The sequence below is a fragment of the Asterias rubens genome, unplaced genomic scaffold (genome assembly GCF_902459465.1).
Source record: "Asterias rubens unplaced genomic scaffold, eAstRub1.3, whole genome shotgun sequence".
Classification (NCBI taxonomy): Eukaryota; Metazoa; Echinodermata; class Asteroidea; order Forcipulatida; family Asteriidae; genus Asterias; species Asterias rubens.
This window is the reverse complement of record NW_022985811.1, coordinates 1-20,285: the sequence shown is the minus strand read 5'-3', so window position 1 is coordinate 20,285 and position 20,285 is coordinate 1. Positions and strand designations below refer to the sequence as shown.

The 20,285-nt window shown below is 37.0% G+C and overlaps 1 protein-coding gene and 1 pseudogene across 1 annotated transcript; one reads left to right on the top strand and one right to left on the bottom strand.

The window, feature by feature from the left end:
* Positions 1 to 54: 54 nt before the first annotated feature.
* On the bottom strand, positions 55 to 7,496 carry LOC117306723 (annotated as a pseudogene).
* Positions 7,497 to 10,046: 2,550 nt separating this feature from the next.
* LOC117306722 lies at positions 10,047 to 19,809 on the top strand. The gene is made up of 9 exons (XM_033791197.1): positions 10,047 to 10,726; positions 12,532 to 12,794; positions 13,481 to 13,538; positions 14,217 to 14,304; positions 14,858 to 15,002; positions 15,547 to 15,770; positions 16,222 to 16,387; positions 16,904 to 17,025; positions 17,579 to 19,809. Exons 1-9 carry the CDS (start codon positions 10,047 to 10,049, stop codon positions 17,912 to 17,914), a joined length of 2,082 nt encoding a protein of 693 aa, XP_033647088.1. The 3' UTR covers positions 17,915 to 19,809.
* The last annotated feature ends 476 nt before the right edge of the window (positions 19,810 to 20,285 follow it).

Here is a 20,285-nt window from a genome sequence, read left to right as displayed (position 1 = left end):
AGGGGGTACTTTAACTGCGGTGTGATCCCTAAAGGCAGTTTTTGTTTTTCAACATTTTTTCTTATTTTTTTTTCTTTACTTTATTTTTTTGGGGGGAGCCCTAAAGCCACATAGTCCCTTCCCCCTAGATCCGCCAAAGGAATGCGAGATACTTGTTTTAATATCATTTTGCAAGACAATACTCACCAGTTGTACATCAATAAAGGCTTTCATTGTTTCCTTTGGCCCAAATCTGCCACCAGTTTTCTTTTTGTCGCAGCCATCAAATATCATTGGAATGACAAAGAATGACAGGTTGATCTTCTCATCTGTTAAAAAAGAGTATGGAAATTTGAGCAAGTTATATCAACACTAGGATAATGGTCCAAAACAGTAATCATCAACCGCCTTAACTTTGCCATATTAGGATCAACTTCAATAGACCTTTATCATTGTGAGGCCATCTTGTATTTCTCCCATTGAAGTCATGTAACCAAACCGAGGCTGAAAGGACAAATAGTTTGGTTCCTTTTTATATGTAAATAAATATGGGCAATCATTACTTTTATTGGATACTATGGCGCATGGCCAAAATGAATTCAGCATGATAAAGGCCTACATTCTGTGTGTCTTACCCAAGTTATCACCGTAATGAAGGAAATCATATTTACGTAAGGGAATTAGTCAATGCAGCATTTAATTGGAAATCCTCAGCCACTTCAAATCTGGAGGATGTTGTCTTGAGAACACTCAAAATTATATTCTGAAAATTTACCAACTCTTCCAATGAATTAAGCAATGATCGGACAACCCGACATTCTCAAAATGTGAAAAATACCTTCTGTCAGTTTCTTTACATCAGTACTGGCATCAAGACCTAACACATCCTTCCAAAGGGAAACATCTGTGTGGCATAATCTATCAGTGAGTCCGACAAGCCGCCCCATTTGTCAGTCAGTCTGTCAGCAACTTTTGGGTACATCAGCTGGAAGTCTTGCTCAATCTTAAGTAAAAGTGATTAAATGAAACATTCTTGTTGGTTGTGGAGCACTACATTGACTTCCCCAAAGCTAAATTACATGCTGACCAATATTGCAAACTCTTCAGAAACAAAGAAAATCAAAGTCAGCATTAGCTAGGACTGACTGGTTTTAAGGGTATGTAAAGCATTATGAGTACACAAAGAGTTATGAAAATGATGTATAAAACTTAACTAGTGCGAAGCAAAGACAATTAGAATTAACCAGGACTTCTGAGTGATAGCTACAGCACTACCAGGATGGTTTCAAGACTGTTATGGTAGCCTCCTAAATAATCATTACCAAGTTTCTCACACCCCATAAATGTAATGCAGACAATATTATTCTCACTGCTTTGACAAATAAAGAGCTCGAGAAAAGAAGATATTGACTACCACAGTTTGAAATGATTTGACTTTGTAGTAACCTACCATCCCAATACCAAGCAGCCTGGGGAACTCCTCCAAGATTTCTGCAACAGTTCTCTCCCTATCTTTCACCCATTCTGCCCTGTGCTTTGATGTCAATGACATGTACTCTTTGACTTTGGTAGTAGGTGCACAGTTGTCCTTTAGCCACTGAACCTTTGCAAGTACATCTTCGGCTGTCTCTTGCTTCTCATCGGGTTCATCAGGAGTTGCTGCACTTGCATTAACTGTTAAAAGTACAAACACATCAATATTATTATAACCTCCAGATAAATTATATTAAATAATATCCATTCAGTCCCTTTGTATAGCGATTCATTAAATTTTGTCCTTGCTTCCATGTCCTGAACCAAGTTGGTTGGGTACTCCTGAGGCAACTCGTGAAGTTGAAAACTATGAGCACACTCTATTTATATGACATGACAATGACTTGTGCATCAGAAATACCACTTTCCTTTTTTTGTCCAGCCCCTAAAACACAAACTTCCTTGAGTGCTGTTGTTACACATTCCAAGCAAGCAATGCAAACAAGACCTGTGATAAAGAATCCTTTAGTATCTGTGGTGTAACACGGGCATGGGGCCTTCTAATTAATTTTGTTTTCTATTTATGTGGCATAGTTTTTTTGTTTTTTATGGGGCATTGGGGATTTTGTTATTTTGTTATATTTTTTTATATTAGTTTTTGAGTTTTTGTTGTTGTCGTCGATGGTTTTTTTGTTTTTTTTTTTTTTTTTTGGGGGGGGGGGTAATAGGTCAATTACCTTGATGCTTTCCAACTTCCTCCTTCCTTCCTTGATGCTCTCCAACTTCCTCCTTCCTTATCATATTTTTCCTCACATAACGCAAGTGTTCTTCAAGATAACCACCTGCAGGGCATCCTTTGGATCCTTTAGTGTAAAAGGCTTCCTTTAGTAAAACAATGACAAAGCATATGTAAATTACACAGACAGGTCTAATTGTTTTTTCACATGCACTGACAATTGTGACCATCCACCAGGAATGGGCTAAAAGTTGGGTTTTAGATTATTTGGCAAGTTAAGACTCCTGAAAATAAGTTTTAAAATTGTACATTGTGTGTTTGTGTTGCTTGGTGGACAGAAAATAAACGTCACCGCTTGTGACTAAATCTTGTGTTTTCTATTGTTGGACATACCTCAATATTATTATACCTACTTTAAAGCCCATTTGTGGTGGACAGTCACAATTTGCCATACTTCATATGGAGTTGATTGTCTCATAACCTTCCAAGATGAAAGTATGTACACAAAATTTTAATAATTATTGAAATTTAATGTAGAATATATGAATATTCATAAGCTAAGTGAACCAAGTGTGCATACTATTTCCAATCTTCAGATAAAAGCTTTAATAGTCGTGGTGATGACTAGGGCCATTCAATTGTACAAGCCTCTCTGATTCGGATGGGTTGCCCTTCAATAAGGCAAACATTATACTTACATATCCTGTGATTCCTTGAGGGTCTTTCAGGCTTGGGAATGCAGCAATCACACTCTCAGCCAGAGCACTCTTTTCAAATGCACCAGGGCTGTAACATCAAAGAAAATACTTGCTTAAAACACAGCCATTTCTATAATGAGCATAAAGTGTGACATGGGAGAGGATTTAACGGAATAGTACCAACAAAATGAAGTACTTAGTACACTGCCATATATTTTGGTCTGTGTTTTCAGGAATTGTATAGTAAGGACAAACATTTTGTCATCAATTTGTAGAAGGTATATGAATTAACAACATTTCAGCAAGCACATTTCAACAAACAGGAACAAGCATGTTTATGACTTATTGGCTGGCCTTGCTCATGCAAGACTTATTTTACTGTCATGAACATGTAATTTCTTTTAAACCTCATTAGTTTTTAAGTTTTGACTGCCCCAAAAACACTCTGGGTTGAGAATTTTGATTAAGCAGCATTTGAAAACTTTATTTTGTTATTTCTGTCATCCCTTTCCAGGCCATTCTGTCATTCTTGGTTACGTAAATCTAACACTTTTCAAATGACACTGTAACTTTTCAAATAAATTTATATTCTTTTCTTTTTATTTTAAAACCTTTTTGGAGCACGTATCAATCATGAACATCATTCTTGTCATTTGAACATGTTTCTCTTTTTCACAAAATTGGTGTGAAGGTTCCCATATCCATGTTGTCATTAACAAAATCCAACTTTATATTCGAATGGCCTTATAGACATGTACTTACTTTTTTCCATGATGGGAAATCAAGTAGCTCACTAATATCCTGACTAGTTGATGCCTGACTTTTTTCGTCAAGAATCCAGATTGCTCGATGCTCCGAGTGACACTCTTTCCTTCTGGAGATTCACTAAGAATCTTCTTGGTATCCTGTTGAACAGTGATATATATGAAGATTGGATATAATTGCTATAGTCTTTTACAGATTGGTATGCAAGGTAAACCGTTGTACACACTGAAAAAGGTGAGGAGTCCTTCAAATTTATCTTAATTGCTTTCATACATATCATTTCAAAATTGTCCCTTTCCCAAGGCCCCTATGTTTTCCCAATGGAATTCGGTCACCTTTTTAAAACTGAGAATGTCGGGGGGTTTACCCATACAAGTTGTGCATTGTCCTAAGGAAACTGTGTGTGGTAAAGATGGTAATATGTCTCTTTATACATTATGGGTAAGGAAGGGATACACAAAATATGCAAATATCAATGTTCAAGTCTACCATTGGTATACTTATAATTCCACACAACGGCATAGATGTAGGGTGATTATTCAATAATTGGGAACCCTTTCTTGTCTTCACTTTTCTTGTGCGACTTCATGAAGCTCAATCATCTTTTAGCAAAGCTGCTGTAAAACTATTAAAACAAAATCAGCAAACAACCATTGAGCTACACACAATGAAAAACAGAAGCTCTATCTGCATAAAAATTAAAGATAATTAAGTTTAAAACAAACGTCTTACTTACAAACAAAAGTCTCTTCTGTCTTTTCATGGGTGGGGGTGACATCTGTGACAATGGAAAAAGCCCAACTGTCCGAGTCTGACAAAGAGGCTGCACTGGAAACATCCCCTGTTACTGGTGTGCCTAACACAGGTGCAACTTCACTGAAGTCCGAACTGGAACTCAGCATTGACTGACAATCAAAGAAGCCGTTTCCGGTCCAAAGTCAAGCATATCCCTTGGTAGCTGAATTGGTATTGCTGTTACCCGAGGTCCAAACTGTACAACAAACAAAAAGGGGCTAGATTAAATATAGATTACTTACTAAATTACCACTACTCCTTCTGCCAGATGAAATTGGAATTGTCTCAAAGAAAAGCATAGAAAAGCAAAAATAACCATGCTTCTTACAGTAGTCTGTTTTATGTTTCCTAGTGAGGAAAAAAAGTAATAATAATGGTTCTGTATTAAACATACCAGTACAGTATCATCATACAAGGTTGAATGGTGTTATGATGTACCACGAAGAGTCGTCCTTACCACTGCACTTAGTTGCATGGAATGGTCTGCACACGAGAAGTTCTTTGGGCTGTTTGATGAAAACACTTTCAGACTCTTCCACAGCATAAGAGTGTCTATGCCTGTTGTAATACTTGGTATGCCATGACCGTAGGACAAAGTAGATACTGCTCTCAACTATTATGATATGCTTTACTTGTGAGAATTGTGGCTCTTTGGCAGTCCAGTCAACCAGAATCATGCAGTTTGGTTTGTATGTATGTCTGAATGGAAACACTTCCTGACAAAATGACTTGAGCATCTTTTCCACACCCAAGGAAGGAACACACATCATTCACTTCATCCAGAGAAGAAACCAGAACAGAAATCTGATCCCTTACTTCTAATTCACTGTTCAATGGCTTCCTCAGTAAGAAAGTATAGCTTTGTTGCTGCTGATGCCTGATACTGACTGTCTTTGCAACATTCTTGTAATTGTTACAAGCTCTAGCCCACCTTTTAAAAGGTTTGTGCTTGCCCTCTTTGCGCATACTTGAGTACTGTTCCAGAGGTCCAAGAAGTTGTATTACCCGAGGGTAGTGGATTAAAAAATGCTGTTTCGGGATAAGGTGACGGTCTTGAAAGAGGCTCAGAAAGAGCCGATGATGGTCTGCAATCAAAGCTTTCAAAATGTATACGCCTGCATGGCTAATGCGTGGAGCTACTACGATTTTATATATGTCAAGCAGCAACAGGAACATCTCCCACACATCAGATTCCTCATCTACCAAGTCACCAATGATCAAGGGAAGATACAAAGCTAAGATTCTTGTCTGTGCAGCCTTCTGACCACTTGAACCTGATGGATTCCTGAGTGCTGAATCCTGAATTATACTTGGTTTACTTTTTTTATCCGCAAACCCATAGCCAAATGAAGAAATGCGATTGTTTACTTCTTCAAGAGTAAAACATCCTTCCAATGAGCTCACCAAGAGTAAGTTTTATTTCAAGTGGGAAAATACCCTCAAGTAAGTCATGCATTACATCATGTTACATGATTGTCGGTGACATGGAAGCCAGTCAACTTATTCAGTTCAGAAGACCGTTTGATCCCTGTCTTTGAGACATTGTCCAACACAAGGTCCGCTTCAAAGCTGTTTTTGTCTCTTAAAAGTGACACATCTTCTACAAGTTGCTTTTTAGTGATCTCCTTTGGTGCCTTGCAAAACCGACAAGGATAGTTAGCACTGAAGCTACCTACAAAACCGAGTGTTTCATGAAGCCCTAAGTTGTCACCTATCACCTGAAAAACAACTGGTCTTACCAAGCCTGAATAGGATTGACAAGAAACTTCTATTCCCTGTCTTTCGATATCATTCAGGTCTTTCACAATCACTGATAGTATGCTGTCAATGCCATATTTGGCAACTTCAGATCTTTTTGCACACGCTGCCAATAAAATGTTACTAAGAGAAGCCTGGAACTGAGCAGGCAGACAAAGCAGACTAATATAAAGCCAGTGAGTTATTTATTCCTTTTTTAGAACCGAGGGGGTTCCCTGTTTCATAATCATCACAATACAATAGAATAGGGATGACAACATCGGCACTTGCAGAAAATTTACCCTTAAAGTAACTTCCATCGCGATAGGACTGTAACACAAGCCATCCTCACAGGGTTTTGATGAAGAATTGCAGCCATCACTCCTGGCTGCTCCAGATGTTTCCTGAGTGTTTTCTTCATGGGAACATATTGGAAGCTGTCATTTTTTACTTTCTGTTTTACTCCTCCAGTTGAGGTATCACTCTGTGATGTGAATGACTGACCCAGCACCCTTTCCTCTGGGCTGATGAAATATCCCTTATCTTTGAAGTATTTGTCCTGTTGGTACTGTGATCGAAGGCCTTCAAAGGTTTTTTTTACAACCTCACATTCTTGAAAAACTGTTTCAAATTTTGAGAGATTTGCCTCCTTGAACTGTGTTTGAACCTCTTCCACAATAGAGGAAAGCTTATGCTGTAGATGATTAGCAATGATCTCCACCAGCCCTTCAACTTCATATATGATCTGTTGCACATTGGATATGGTATAGCAGTTGCTTTCATGTTCGCTACAAAATAAGAAACTGCTTCAGCAAGGGTATCTTTGCATGTTTGTCGATCTTCATCCAAACTTTCATTATCTTGCACGTCCATTCCTTCATATCCACCACGCCATGCTCATTTTCTGATTCTTCACCTTGGGTATGTTCTTGCATGTCTGCATGCTTTGCCAATATGACGTCGATAACGATAATGAGAAAATGCCAAACAGCCATCTTGTCTACATATGACAAATGTTGATGCACCAGAATGTAAACTATGGATGTATTTTAGGTGATTGAAAAGACCCTTAATTCCCCCATGGACTTCAGATAAGCACTTGTAGCACAACATAGTTTCTTCTTACAATACTAAAAAGGCAAACAACTCACTTGCTTTTTCCACTTTGCCAAGAACTTAACTCGCAACCCAACTTTTGGAATTAGCGGTGTAATGTCCTCTTCTCTTAACAGCTCCAAGGCTTCTATATCTATTGCATTATCTGTGTGAAAAATGAATAAAACATAACTGATACTAAATTTTCTACTCAGAATGTTTTACTAGTTACAAAAATGTAAATACATTAAGAAGAGTTTTCTCAAGTGCTGGGGTTATGAAAACAGCTGAATGTTTTTGTGTACTATAACATGTCCTAGTGATTTAATTTAATTGTTTTAATTTAGTATGAGGCACTTAAACTTAAAATTGAGCAAAATGATCATGACACACAACTGCTATACAGTGTTAGTAACTATAATAAAACAGTGCAGTCAATAGGCCTAAGGCCTAGTAAGTCCTAAATTGTAAATGGTAAAAATTCTATCTCAAAAACACAAAGTCTCAACGACTATGTTGACGCGGCACCAGACTAACATTTTTCTAGGTAGGTGCTACAATTTTAAGTCCCAAAAGACAGTCACTGCCCATGTTCAGAAAGCCCCAGTAAAAATAACGTAAAATATATGCTACATGTACAGTGCAAAACTGCAAGTACATGTACAAAACTACAAGAATACCAGTGCCAATATATTATACCAGTGCCAACACATCTACTGCTAAGTAAAATAGACACTACACATTAGAAAATGTAAAAACATGGACAGTTCTTTAAAAAGTTTAACTTAAAGTTGCATAAAATAGATGCCATGCAATGTTTTTTTGCCCAACCAGTAATACTTTTGCAGGAACCCTACTCAAAAGTTGGGCATGACTAAATTTGGCATGTTTAAAATAAATTCACTTAAATTTGCATAAAGACATGTCATGCAATGTTTTTTGCCCAACTATATTACTATTGCAGGAACCCTACTCAAAAGTTGGGCATGATGGGTTTGACAATGCCCAACCTTTATTGGAAGAAATATCCCACTCAAACATTGGGTATTACGCATATTACAATAACCCAACTAATGAAAGAAACTAGGACTTTTGCCTAAAAGTTGAACGTTAGTAGCTCTAACATTGCTCAAAAGTTGGACAGCAAGGCTTAACTTACATGACATGAGTTATGGCAAGTTGTCTGCTGGAAATTGTAAAAAAAAAATTAAAAGCAAAAAAGCAAAACACAAAGGATGAAACCGACAAAAAATGTATGCGTTTGTTAAAAATATGGTATGGCGTTTTTTTGCTTGTTTGTTTGGTAGATATTTGGTTCAGTTGTATGTGTGTGTGTGGTTTTTTGTCGGTTTTCATCCTTTTGTTTTTGCTTTTTTGCTTTTAATTTTTTTTTTTACAATTTCCAGCAGACAACTTGCCATAACTCATGTCATGTAAGTTAAGCCTTGCTGTCCAACTTTTGAGCAATGTTAGAGCTACTAACGTTCAACTTTTAGGCAAAAGTCCTAGTTTCTTTCATTAGTTGGGTTATTGTAATATGCGTAATACCCAATGTTTGAGTGGGATATTTCTTCCAATAAAGGTTGGGCATTGTCAACACCCATCATGCCCAACTTTTGAGTAGGGTTCCTGCAATAGTAATACTAGTTGGGCAAAAAACATTGCATGACATGTCATTTATGCAAATTTAAGTTGAATTTTATTTTAAACATGCCAAATTTAGTCATGCCCAACTTTTGAGTAGGGTTCCTGCAAAAGTATTACTGGTTGGGCAAAAAACATTGCATGGCATCTATTTTATGCAACTTTAAGTTAAACTTTTTAAAGAACTGTCCATGTTTTTACATTTTCTAATGTGTAGTGTCTATTTTTACTTAGCAGTAGATGTGTTGGCACTGGTATAATATATTGGCACTGGTATTCTTGTAGTTTTTGTACATGTACTTGCAGTTTTGCACTGTACATGTAGCATATATTTTACGTTATTTTTACTGGGGCTTTCTGAACATGGGCAGTGACTGTCTTTTGGGACTTAAAAATTGTAGCACCTACCTAGAAAAATGTTAGTCTGGTGCCGCGTCAACATAGTCGTTGAGACTTTGTGTTTTTGAGATAGAATTTTTACCATTTTACAATTTAGGACTTACTAGGCCTTAGGCCTATTGACTGCACTGTTTTATTATAGTTACTAACACTGTATAGCAGTTGTGTGTCATGATCATTTTGCTCAATTTTAAGTTTAAGTGCCTCATACTAAATTAAAACAATTAAATTAAATCACTAGGACATGTTATAGTACACAAAAACATTCAGCTGTTTTCATAACCCCAGCACTTGAGAAAACTCTTCTTAATGTATTTACATTTTTGTAACTAGTAAAACATTCTGAGTAGAAAATTTAGTATCAGTTATGTTTTATTCATTTTTCACACAGATAATGCAATAGATATAGAAGCCTTGGAGCTGTTAAGAGAAGAGGACATTACACCGCTAATTCCAAAAGTTGGGTTGCGAGTTAAGTTCTTGGCAAAGTGGAAAAAGCAAGTGAGTTGTTTGCCTTTTTAGTATTGTAAGAAGAAACTATGTTGTGCTACAAGTGCTTATCTGAAGTCCATGGGGGAATTAAGGGTCTTTTCAATCACCTAAAATACATCCATAGTTTACATTCTGGTGCATCAACATTTGTCATATGTAGACAAGATGGCTGTTTGGCATCATTTTCTCATTTATCGTCATATCGACGTCATATCTTGGCAAAGCATGCAGACATGCAAGAACATACCCAAGGTGAAGAATCAGAAAATGAGCATGGCGCTGGTGGATATGAAGGAATGGACGTGCAAGATAATGAAAGTTTGGATGAAGATCGACAAACATGCAAAGATACCCTTGCTGAAGCAGTTTCTTATTTTGTAGCGAACATGAAAGCAACTGCTATACCATATTCCAATGTGCAACAGATCATATATGAAGTTGAAGGGCTGGTGGAGATCATTGCTAATCATCTACAGCATAAGCTTTCCTCTATTGTGGAAGAGGTTCAAACACAGTTCAAGGAGGCAAATCTCTCAAAATTTGAAACAGTTTTTCAAGAATGTGAGGTTGTAAAAAAAACCTTTGAAGGCCTTCGATCACAGTACCAACAGGACAAATACTTCAAAGATAAGGGATATTTCATCAGCCCAGAGGAAAGGGTGCTGGGTCAGTCATTCACATCACAGAGTGATACCTCAACTGGAGGAGTAAAACAGAAAGTAAAAAATGACAGCTTCCAATATGTTCCCATGAAGAAAACACTCAGGAAACATCTGGAGCAGCCAGGAGTGATGGCTGCAATTCTTCATCAACAACCCTGTGAGGATGGCTTGTTGTTACAGTCCTATCGCGATGGAAGTTACTTTAAGGGTAAATTTTCTGCAAGTGCCGATGTTGTCATCCCTATTCTATTGTATTGTGATGATTATGAAACAGGGAACCCCCTCGGTTCTAAAAAAGGAATAAATAAACTCACTGGCTTTTATATTAGTCTGCTTTGTCTGCCTGCTCAGTTCCAGGCTTCTCTTAGTAACATTTTATTGGCAGCGTGTGCAAAAAGATCTGAAGTTGCCAAATATGGCATTGACAGCATACTATCAGTGATTGTGAAAGACCTGAATGATATCGAAAGACAGGGAATAGAAGTTTCTTGTCAATCCTATTCAGGCTTGGTAAGACCAGTTGTTTTTCAGGTGATAGGTGACAACTTAGGGCTTCATGAAACACTCGGGTTTTGTAGGTAGCTTCAGTGCTAACTATCCTTGTCGGTTTTGCAAGGCACCAAAGGAGATCACTAAAAGCAACTTGTAGAAGATGTGTCACTTTTAAGAGACAAAAACAGCTTTGAAGCGGACCTTGTGTTGGACAAGTCTCAAAGACAGGGATCAAACGGTCTTCTGAACTGAATAAGTTGACTGGCTTCCATGTCACCGACAATCATGTAACTGATGTAATGCATGACTTACTTGAGGGTATTTCCCCACTTGAAATAAAACTTACTCTTGGTGAGCTCATTGATGAAGGATGTTTTACTCTTGAAGAAGTAAACAATCGCATTTCTTCATTTGGCTATGGGTTTGCGGATAAAAAAAGTAAACCAAGTATAATTCAGGATTCAGCACTCAGGAATCATCAGGTTCAAGTGGTCAGAAGGCTGCACAGACAAGAATCTTAGCTTTGTATCTTCCCTTGATCATTGGTGACTTGGTAGATGAGGAATCTGATGTGTGGGAGATGTTCCTGTTGCTGCTTGACATATATAAAATCGTAGTAGCTCCACGCATTAGCCATGCAGGCGTATACATTTTGAAAGCTTTGATTGCAGACCATCATCGGCTCTTTCTGAGCCTCTTTCAAGACCGTCACCTTATCCCGAAACAGCATTTTTTAATCCATACCCTCGGGTAATACAACTTCTTGGACCTCTGGAACAGTACTCAAGTATGCGCAAAGAGGGCAAGCACAAACCTTTTAAAAGGTGGGCTAGAGCTTGTAACAATTACAAGAATGTTGCAAAGACAGTCAGTATCAGGCATCAGCAGCAACAAAGCTATACTTTCTTACTGAGGAAGCCATTGAACAGTGAATTAGAAGTAAGGGATCAGATTTCTGTTCTGGTTTCTTCTCTGGATGAAGTGAATGATGTGTGTTCCTTCCTTGGGTGTGGAAAAGATGCTCAAGTCATTTTGTCAGGAAGTGTTTCCATTCAGACATACACATACAAACCAAACTGCATGATTCTGGTTGACTGGACTGCCAAAGAGCCACAATTCTCACAAGTAAAGCATATCATAATAGTTGAGGCAGTATCTACTTTGTCCTACGGTCATGGCATACCAAGTATTACAACAGCATAGACACTCTTATGCTGTGGAAGAGTCTGAAAGTGTTTTCATCAAACAGCCCAAAGAACTTCTCGTGTGCAGACCATTCCATGCAACTAAGTGCAGTGGTAAGGACGACTCTTCGTGGTACATCATAACACCATTCAACCTTGTATGATGATACTGTACTGGTATGTTTAATACAGAACCATTATTATTACTTTTTTTTCCTCACTAGGAAACATAAAACAGACTACTGTAAGAGCATGGTTATTCTTTGCTTTTCTATGCTTTTCTTTGAGACAATTCCAATTTCATCTGGCAGAAGGGAGTAGTGGTAATTTAGTAAGTAATCATATATTTAATCTAGCCCCTTTTGTATTTTGTTGTACAGTTTGGACCCTCGGGTAACAGCAATACCAATTCAGCTACCAAGGGATATGCTTGACTTTGGACCGGAAACGGCTTCTTTTGATTGTCAGTCAATGCTGAGTTCCAGTTCGGACTTCAGTGAAGTTGCACCTGTGTTAGGCAACACCAGTAACAGGGGATGTTTCCAGTGCAGCCTCTTTGTCAGACTCGGACAGTTGGGCTTCTTTTCCATTGTCACAGATGTCACCCCCACCCATGAAAGACAGAAGAGACTTTTGTTTGTAAGTAAGACGTTTGTTTTTAAACTTAATTATCTTTAATTTTTATGCAGATAGAGCTTCTGTTTTTTCATTGTGTGTAGCTCAATGGTTGTTTGCTGATTTTGTTTTTAATAGTTTTACAGCAGCTTTGCTAAAAGATGATTGAGCTTCATGAAGTCGCACAAGAAAAGTGAAGACAAGAAAGGGTTCCCAATTATTGAATAATCACCCTACATCTATGCCGTTGTGTTGGAATTATAAGTATACCAATGGTAGACTTGAACATTGATATTTGCATATTTTGTGTATCCCTTCCTTACCCATAATGTATAAAGAGACATATTACCATCTTTACCACACACAGTTTCCTTAGGACAATGCACAACTTGTATGGGTAAACCCCCCCGACATTCTCAGTTTTAAAAAGGTGACCGGAATTTCCATTGGGAAAACAATAGGGGCCTTGGGAAAGGGACAATTTTGAAATGATATGTATGAAAGCAATTAAGATAAATTTGAAGGACTCCTCACCTTTTTCAGTGTGTACAACGGTTTACCTTGCATACCAATCTGTAAAAGACTATAGCAATTATATCCAATCTTCATATATATCACTGTTCAACAGGATACCAAGAAGATTCTTAGTGAATCTCCAGAAGGAAAGAGTGTCACTCGGAGCATCGAGCAATCTGGATTCTTGACGAAAAAAAGTCAGGCATCAACTAGTCAGGATATTAGTGAGCTACTTGATTTCCCATCATGGAAAAAAGTAAGTACATGTCTATAAGGCCATTCGGAATATAAAGTTGGATTTTGTTAATGACAACATGGATATGGGAACCTTCACACCAATTTTGTGAAAAAGAGAAACATGTTCAAATGACAAGAATGATGTTCATGATTGATACGTGCTCCAAAAAGGTTTTAAAATAAAAAGAAAAGAATATAAATTTATTTGAAAAGTTACAGGGTCATTTGAAAAGTGTTAGATTTACGTAACCAAGAATGACAGAATGGCCTGGAAAGGGATGACAGAAATAACAAAATAAAGTTTTCAAATGCTGCTTAATCAAAATTCTCAACCCAGAGTGTTTTTGGGGCAGTCAAAACTTAAAAACTAATGAGGTTTAAAAGAAATTACATGTTCATGACAGTAAAATAAGTCTTGCATGAGCAAGGCCAGCCAATAAGTCATAACATGCTTGTTCCTGTTTGTTGAAATGTGCTTGCTGAAATTGTTGTTAATTCATATACCTTCTACAAATTGATGACAAAATGTTTGTCCTTACTATACAATTCCTGAAAACACAGACCAAAATATATGGCAGTGTACTAAGTACTTCATTTTGTTGGTACTATTCCGTTAAATCCTCTCCCATGTCACACTTTATGCTCATTATTATAGAAATGGCTGTGTTTTAAGCAAGTATTTTCTTTGATGTTACAGCCCTGGTGCATTTGAAAAGAGTGCTCTGGCTGAGAGTGTGATTGCTGCATTCCCAAGCCTGAAAGACCCTCAAGGAATCACAGGATATGTAAGTATTAATGTTTGCCTTATTGAAGGGCAACCCATCCGAATCAGAGAGGCTTGTACAATTGAATGGCCCTAGTCATCACCACGACTATTAAAGCTTTTATCTGAAGATTGGAAATAGTATGCACACTTGGTTCACTTAGCTTATGAATATTCATATATTCTACATTAAATTTCAATAATTATTAAAATTTTGTGTACATACTTTCATCTTGGAAGGTTATGAGACAATCAACTCCATATGAAGTATGGCAAATTGTGACTGTCCACCACAAATGGGCTTTAAAGTAGGTATAATAATATTGAGGTATGTCCAACAATAGAAAACACAAGATTTAGTCACAAGCGGTGACGTTTTATTTTCTGTCCACCAAGCAACACAAACACACAATGTACAATTTTAAAACTTATTTTCAGGAGTCTTAACTTGCCAAATAATCTAAAACCCACTTTTTAGCCCATTCCTGGTGGATGGTCACAATTGTCAGTGCATGTGAAAAACAATTAGACCTGTCTGTGTAATTTACATATGCTTTGTCATTGTTTTACTAAAGGAAGCCTTTTACACTAAAGGATCCAAAGGATGCCCTGCAGGTGGTTATCTTGAAGAACACTTGCGTTATGTGAGGAAAAATATGATAAGAAAGGAGGAAGTTGGAGAGCATCAAGGAAGGAAGGAGGAAGTTGGAAAGCATCAAGGTAATTGACCTATTACCCCCCCCCCCCCCAAAAAAAAAAAACAAAAAACAAAAAAACCCATCGACGACAACAACAAAAACTCAAAAACTAATATAAAAAAAATATAACAAAATAACAAAATCCCCAATGCCCCATAAACAAACAAAAACTATGCCACATAAATAGAAACAAAATTAATTAGAAGGCCCCATGCCCGTGTTACACCACAGATACTAAAGGATTCTTTATCACAGGTCTTGTTTGCATTGCTTGCTTGGAATGTGTAACAACAGCACTCAAGGAAGTTTGTGTTTTAGGGGCTGGACAAAAAAAGGAAAGTGGTATTTCTGATGCACAAGTATCATTGTCATGTCATATAAATAGAGTGTGCTCATAGTTTTCAACTTCACGAGTTGCCTCAGGAGTACCCAACCAACTTGGTTCAGGACATGGAAGCAAGGACAAAATTTAATGAATCGCTATAACAAAGGGACTGAATGGATATTATTTAATATAATTTATCTGGAGGTTATAATAATATTGATGTGTTTGTACTTTTTAACAGTTAATGCAAGTGCAGCAACTCCTGATGAACCCGATGAGAAGCAAGAGACAGCCGAAGATGTACTTGCAAAGGTTCAGTGGCTAAAGGACAACTGTGCACCTACTACCAAAGTCAAAGAGTACATGTCATTGACATCAAAGCACAGGGCAGAATGGGTGAAAGATAGGGAGAGAACTGTTGCAGAAATCTTGGAGGAGTTCCCCAGGCTGCTTGGTATTGGGATGGTAGGTTACTACAAAGTCAAATCATTTCAAACTGTGGTAGTCAATATTCTTCTTTTCTCGAGCTCTTTATTTGTCAAAGCAGTGAGAATAATATTGTCTGCATTACATTTATGGGGTGTGAGAAACTTGGTTAATGATTATTTAGGAGGCTACCATAACAGTCTTGAAACCATCCTGGTAGTGCTGTAGCTATCACTCAGAAGTCCTGGTTAATTCTAATTGTCTTTGCTTCGCACTAGTTAAGTTTTATACATCATTTTCATAACTCTTTTGTGTACTCATAATGCTTTACATACCCTTAAAACCAGTCAGTCCTAGCTAATGCTGACTTTGATTTTCTTTGTTTCTGAAGAGTTTTGCAATATTGGTCAGCATGTAATTTAGCTTTGGGGAAGTCAATGTAGTGCTCCACAACCAACAAGAATGTTTCATTTAATCACTTTTACTTAAGATTGAGCAAGACTTCCAGCTGATGTACCCAAAAGTTGCTGACAGACTGACTGACAAATGGGGCGGCTTGTCGGACTCACTGATAGATTATGCCACACAGATGTTTCCTCTTTGGAAGGATGTGTTAGGTCTTGATGCCAGTACTGATGTAAAGAAACTGACAGAAGGTATTTTTCACATTTTGAGAATGTCGGGTTGTCCGATCATTGCTTAATTCATTGGAAGAGTTGGTAAATTTTCAGAATATAATTTTGAGTGTTCTCAAGACAACCATCCTCCAGATTAATTTGAAGTGGCTGAGGATTTCCAATTAAATGCTGCATTGACGTAATTCCCTTACGTAAATATGATTTCCTTCATTACGGTGATAACTTGGGTAAGACACACAGAATGTAGGCCTTTATCATGCTGAATTCATTTTGGCCATGCGCCATAGTATCCAATAAAAGTAATGATTGCCCATATTTATTTACATATAAAAAGGAACCAAACTATTTGTCCTTTCAGCCTCGGTTTGGTTACATGACTTCAATGGGAGAAATACAAGATGGCCTCACAATGATAAAGGTCTATTGAAGTTGATCCTAATATGGCAAAGTTAAGGCGGTTGATGATTACTGTTTTGGACCATTATCCTAGTGTTGATATAACTTGCTCAAATTTCCATACTCTCTTTTTAACAGATGAGAAGATCAACCTGTCATTCTTTGTCATTCCAATGATATTTGATGGCTGCGACAAAAAGAAAACTGGTGGCAGATTTGGGCCAAAGGAAACAATGAAAGCCTTTATTGATGTACAACTGGTGAGTATTGTCTTGCAAAATGATATTAAAACAAGTATCTCGCATTCCTTTGGCGGATCTAGGGGGAAGGGACTATGTGGCTTTAGGGCTCCCCCCAAAAAAATAAAGTAAAGAAAAAAAATAAGAAAAAATGTTGAAAAACAAAACTGCCCTTTAGGGATCACACCTCAGTTAAAGTACCCCCTTATGGTGTATCCAGGCACTGCCTCTTCCCAGGTTTATCGTTACTTGGATGTGATCCCTGGCCATAGGGCAGTGTTTGGTTTTATGAATTATTACTGCCATCCAAAAAGAAAGGTTGCTGACAATAAATAGGGAGACCGTAAGCATAGGTCAGTTCCAGTGTCATAGGGAAATCTGTTCCATAGTAGCTTGACCCCCTCCACAATTCTTTTTTTTTGGAGGGGGGGGGGGGAACAGTTTATTCGAGGGTTCAATTTAGCTGTCCCCACCAGCATACCAACCCATAGGTGGCAGATTCAAGTCCTGCTCCAGTAAATTTGTCTATATTTGCTAAAAATTGATATTTTCTTATTACTTTGACTTTTCGCAGGATATTGTGCACATGCCAACGTACTTAGAAAAAATTGACGCGACAAAACATCCTCAGCCATTCCTGCTCGTCCTGTACAGTGAATCAGTGCTAAAACCTTCCAGTGTATTTGTGATTATTGAGAAGAACACAATTCCGCAACCATCCCTACTGAAGGCCATAGATGTCTGCTATAAGGCTCACTTCATACTCGACTGTAAATACCAGCAACTTTGCACAAGTGTGTGGAAATTCTTTGAGAGGTATATTTTCAACCAGCCTGGAATTCCAACAAACAAAGACAGTCCAACTCTAAGAGCCCTGAGGGCATTTTTGGCTTTCCGAAATTTTCCATGAAAGCTTCCCAGATTGACCATGGGCTGTTTGACATTTTGTTGTTTACCTATTCATTCATTCCTTGTTACAGTGCAGACTCATTAATGGTCATGACATTTGCCTTGTTTAGAATCGTATGACTGTCAAGAAATTAGATAGTAAGACTATGGGGGGAAAACATGGTTGTTCTTTGACAGGTTACTTAATCTTTCAAACCTCTATTTGCTTTCAAACTTAAAAGAAACAAACAATACTACAAAAATCATGACAGTTAAAACTAGTTGAATGCAATTGAAAGATGTATTAATTTATTTTTTGTTTCTCTTACTGGAAACAAACTCTTATAGTGTTATGTATAAAGTATCTCAATCATACATTTTTGTAAAACAAGGGCAGACTTTGCAGAATTGTGTGGAAGATCTTTGAGAGGTGTATTTTCAACCAACCTGGACTTCCAACAAACAAAGACAGTCCAACTCTAGTACAGGCCTGAGAGCCTTTTTGACTTTCCGAAATCTTCCATGAAATTTTCCCATCTCAATCATGTTTTGTTTAAAACAAAGGCAGAGCTTGGGGAATAAGGGGTTTGCCCTTTACCAACACTTTGAAATTAACCCGGCTGTAATAAAATACATGCCCCTAGATGGACCCCCTTCTGAAAACTCCTGAATCCGCCTATGTTAAGGGGTGATAATTCAAACTGTTTATATTTTATATTTAAAATAATAACAGACATCAACAACACCACTACCTCAAGATTTTAATTAAGAAGCAAGTGTAAAACATTGTTTTCAACTTAACAAAGTCTGACTATGTTGTACACCAAGTTGATAATATGATTATCGTTTTTTATGAAGAACAAACCCTGAATATTATGTTTACTACTCGTTGTATTCAACTCGTTTAATTTACACACTGTAGTGCTTGTTAGCAAACTTGTTTAAAGATAAGTTCTGTACTTTGATTAATTTATGTAGACTATTCCGAGTGTTGTCGGCAAAGTAACACAAATTGACACAACTCGACACTTAACATTCAGTTTATTTGCGTTTTTCCAAAGGTTCACGAAAGAAGTCTATTGGCGAGTTATTTTTGACATACGTTTTATTAGTGCACAGTTGTCTTTAAAAAAAAGGGCATTACAAGCAAGTTTCCCAAAGGTTTAATTTTGATAAACTAAAATTTGTTTGTTAACGAAAGTCTTTTGCAATTTTTAGGTTACTTTTAGTCAAGTTTATTTATTAAGCCAAATTGTTACTGTTCAGAAACAAAAAGAAAGGCAAGGCAAGCAAGCACCAGTTGTTTGAGATTTGTTTATATTTTTATTGGCATGTTATTTAATACAAGTTGTTGTGCCATTTTTGAGAAACAAACAAAAAGAAAGTAAAAACAAGCAAGTGTGTGTTTCAAAAGCTTTAACTTCGGTAATTATAAGATTATGTGTGTGAAAGACATTGCTGAAAGAGCAAGTTACATCATGTTCTAATTGTTTTTATAAAACAAATGTTTTTTTATAGAGCTATTTACAAATCATTTTTTCACGAATTTGTTTCGCAAATAATTTTTGATCCTTGAAAAGCCTCACATATATTTTACTGACTACTAAGTCTGTTTATCAAAAGAAGGTCCTACCTTTGAGGTTGCTTAAATTGTTGAAGCGTACTTTCAGTGCAGTTAAGAAAGTTCAATAAATAAAACATAAACAAAGGAATTGCATTAACTGTTTATTTTCTTTCCCAGCATGTGTGTAATTCATTTAAAATATTCCAACAACAATGGTTAAAATATTTACCAACATTTGGTGGGAAAAGTGACCAATTTATGTACAGAAATTTAAACGAACCCAATAATTGGATACAGCATTTACCAATACATGGTGGGAAAAGTGACCAATATGTGGTCAGAAATTTAAACAATCCCAATAATTGGATACAGCATTTACCAATACATGGTGGGAAAAGTGACCAATATGTGGACAGAAATTTAAACAATCCCAATAATTGGATACAGCATTTACCAATACATGGTGGGAAAAGTGACCAATATGTGGACAGAAATTTAAACAATCCCAATAATTGGATACAACATTTACCAACAATTGGTGAAAAAAATTACCAATTACCCCAAAAATATTCACTAACAGTTGGTTGAAAATTGCCCAGTATTTGAACAAATACTTTTAACCAATAAATGGTATACAAAGCATATCCAACAGCTGTGTAATTAGAATTAACCAACTATGTGTAGTTGGGTTTGCCCAATAATTTAGTAAATGGTTTAACCAACGGCTGTTGGGCAATAATTGCCCCAAAACTGGTGGGGCTGATATTTGAACCAACGTTGGGTAAAAAGTTGGGTAATTTTTACCCTTTTTTTTTTACAGTGTACACGC

What these genes read in the sequence shown, in the direction of transcription:
- LOC117306722 (XM_033791197.1), top strand. Translation starts at nt 10,047, where the DNA reads ATGCAAGAACATACCCAAGGTGAAGAATCAGAAAATGAGCATGGCGCT. An exon ending in GAAGAGACTTTTGTTTGTAA is followed by an intron (nt 12,795 to 13,480) that starts GTAAGACGTTTG and finishes GACGAAAAAAAG; the next exon opens with TCAGGCATCAACTAGTCAGG. An exon ending in GGCTGCTTGGTATTGGGATG is followed by an intron (nt 15,771 to 16,221) that starts GTAGGTTACTAC and finishes CTTTTACTTAAG; the next exon opens with ATTGAGCAAGACTTCCAGCT.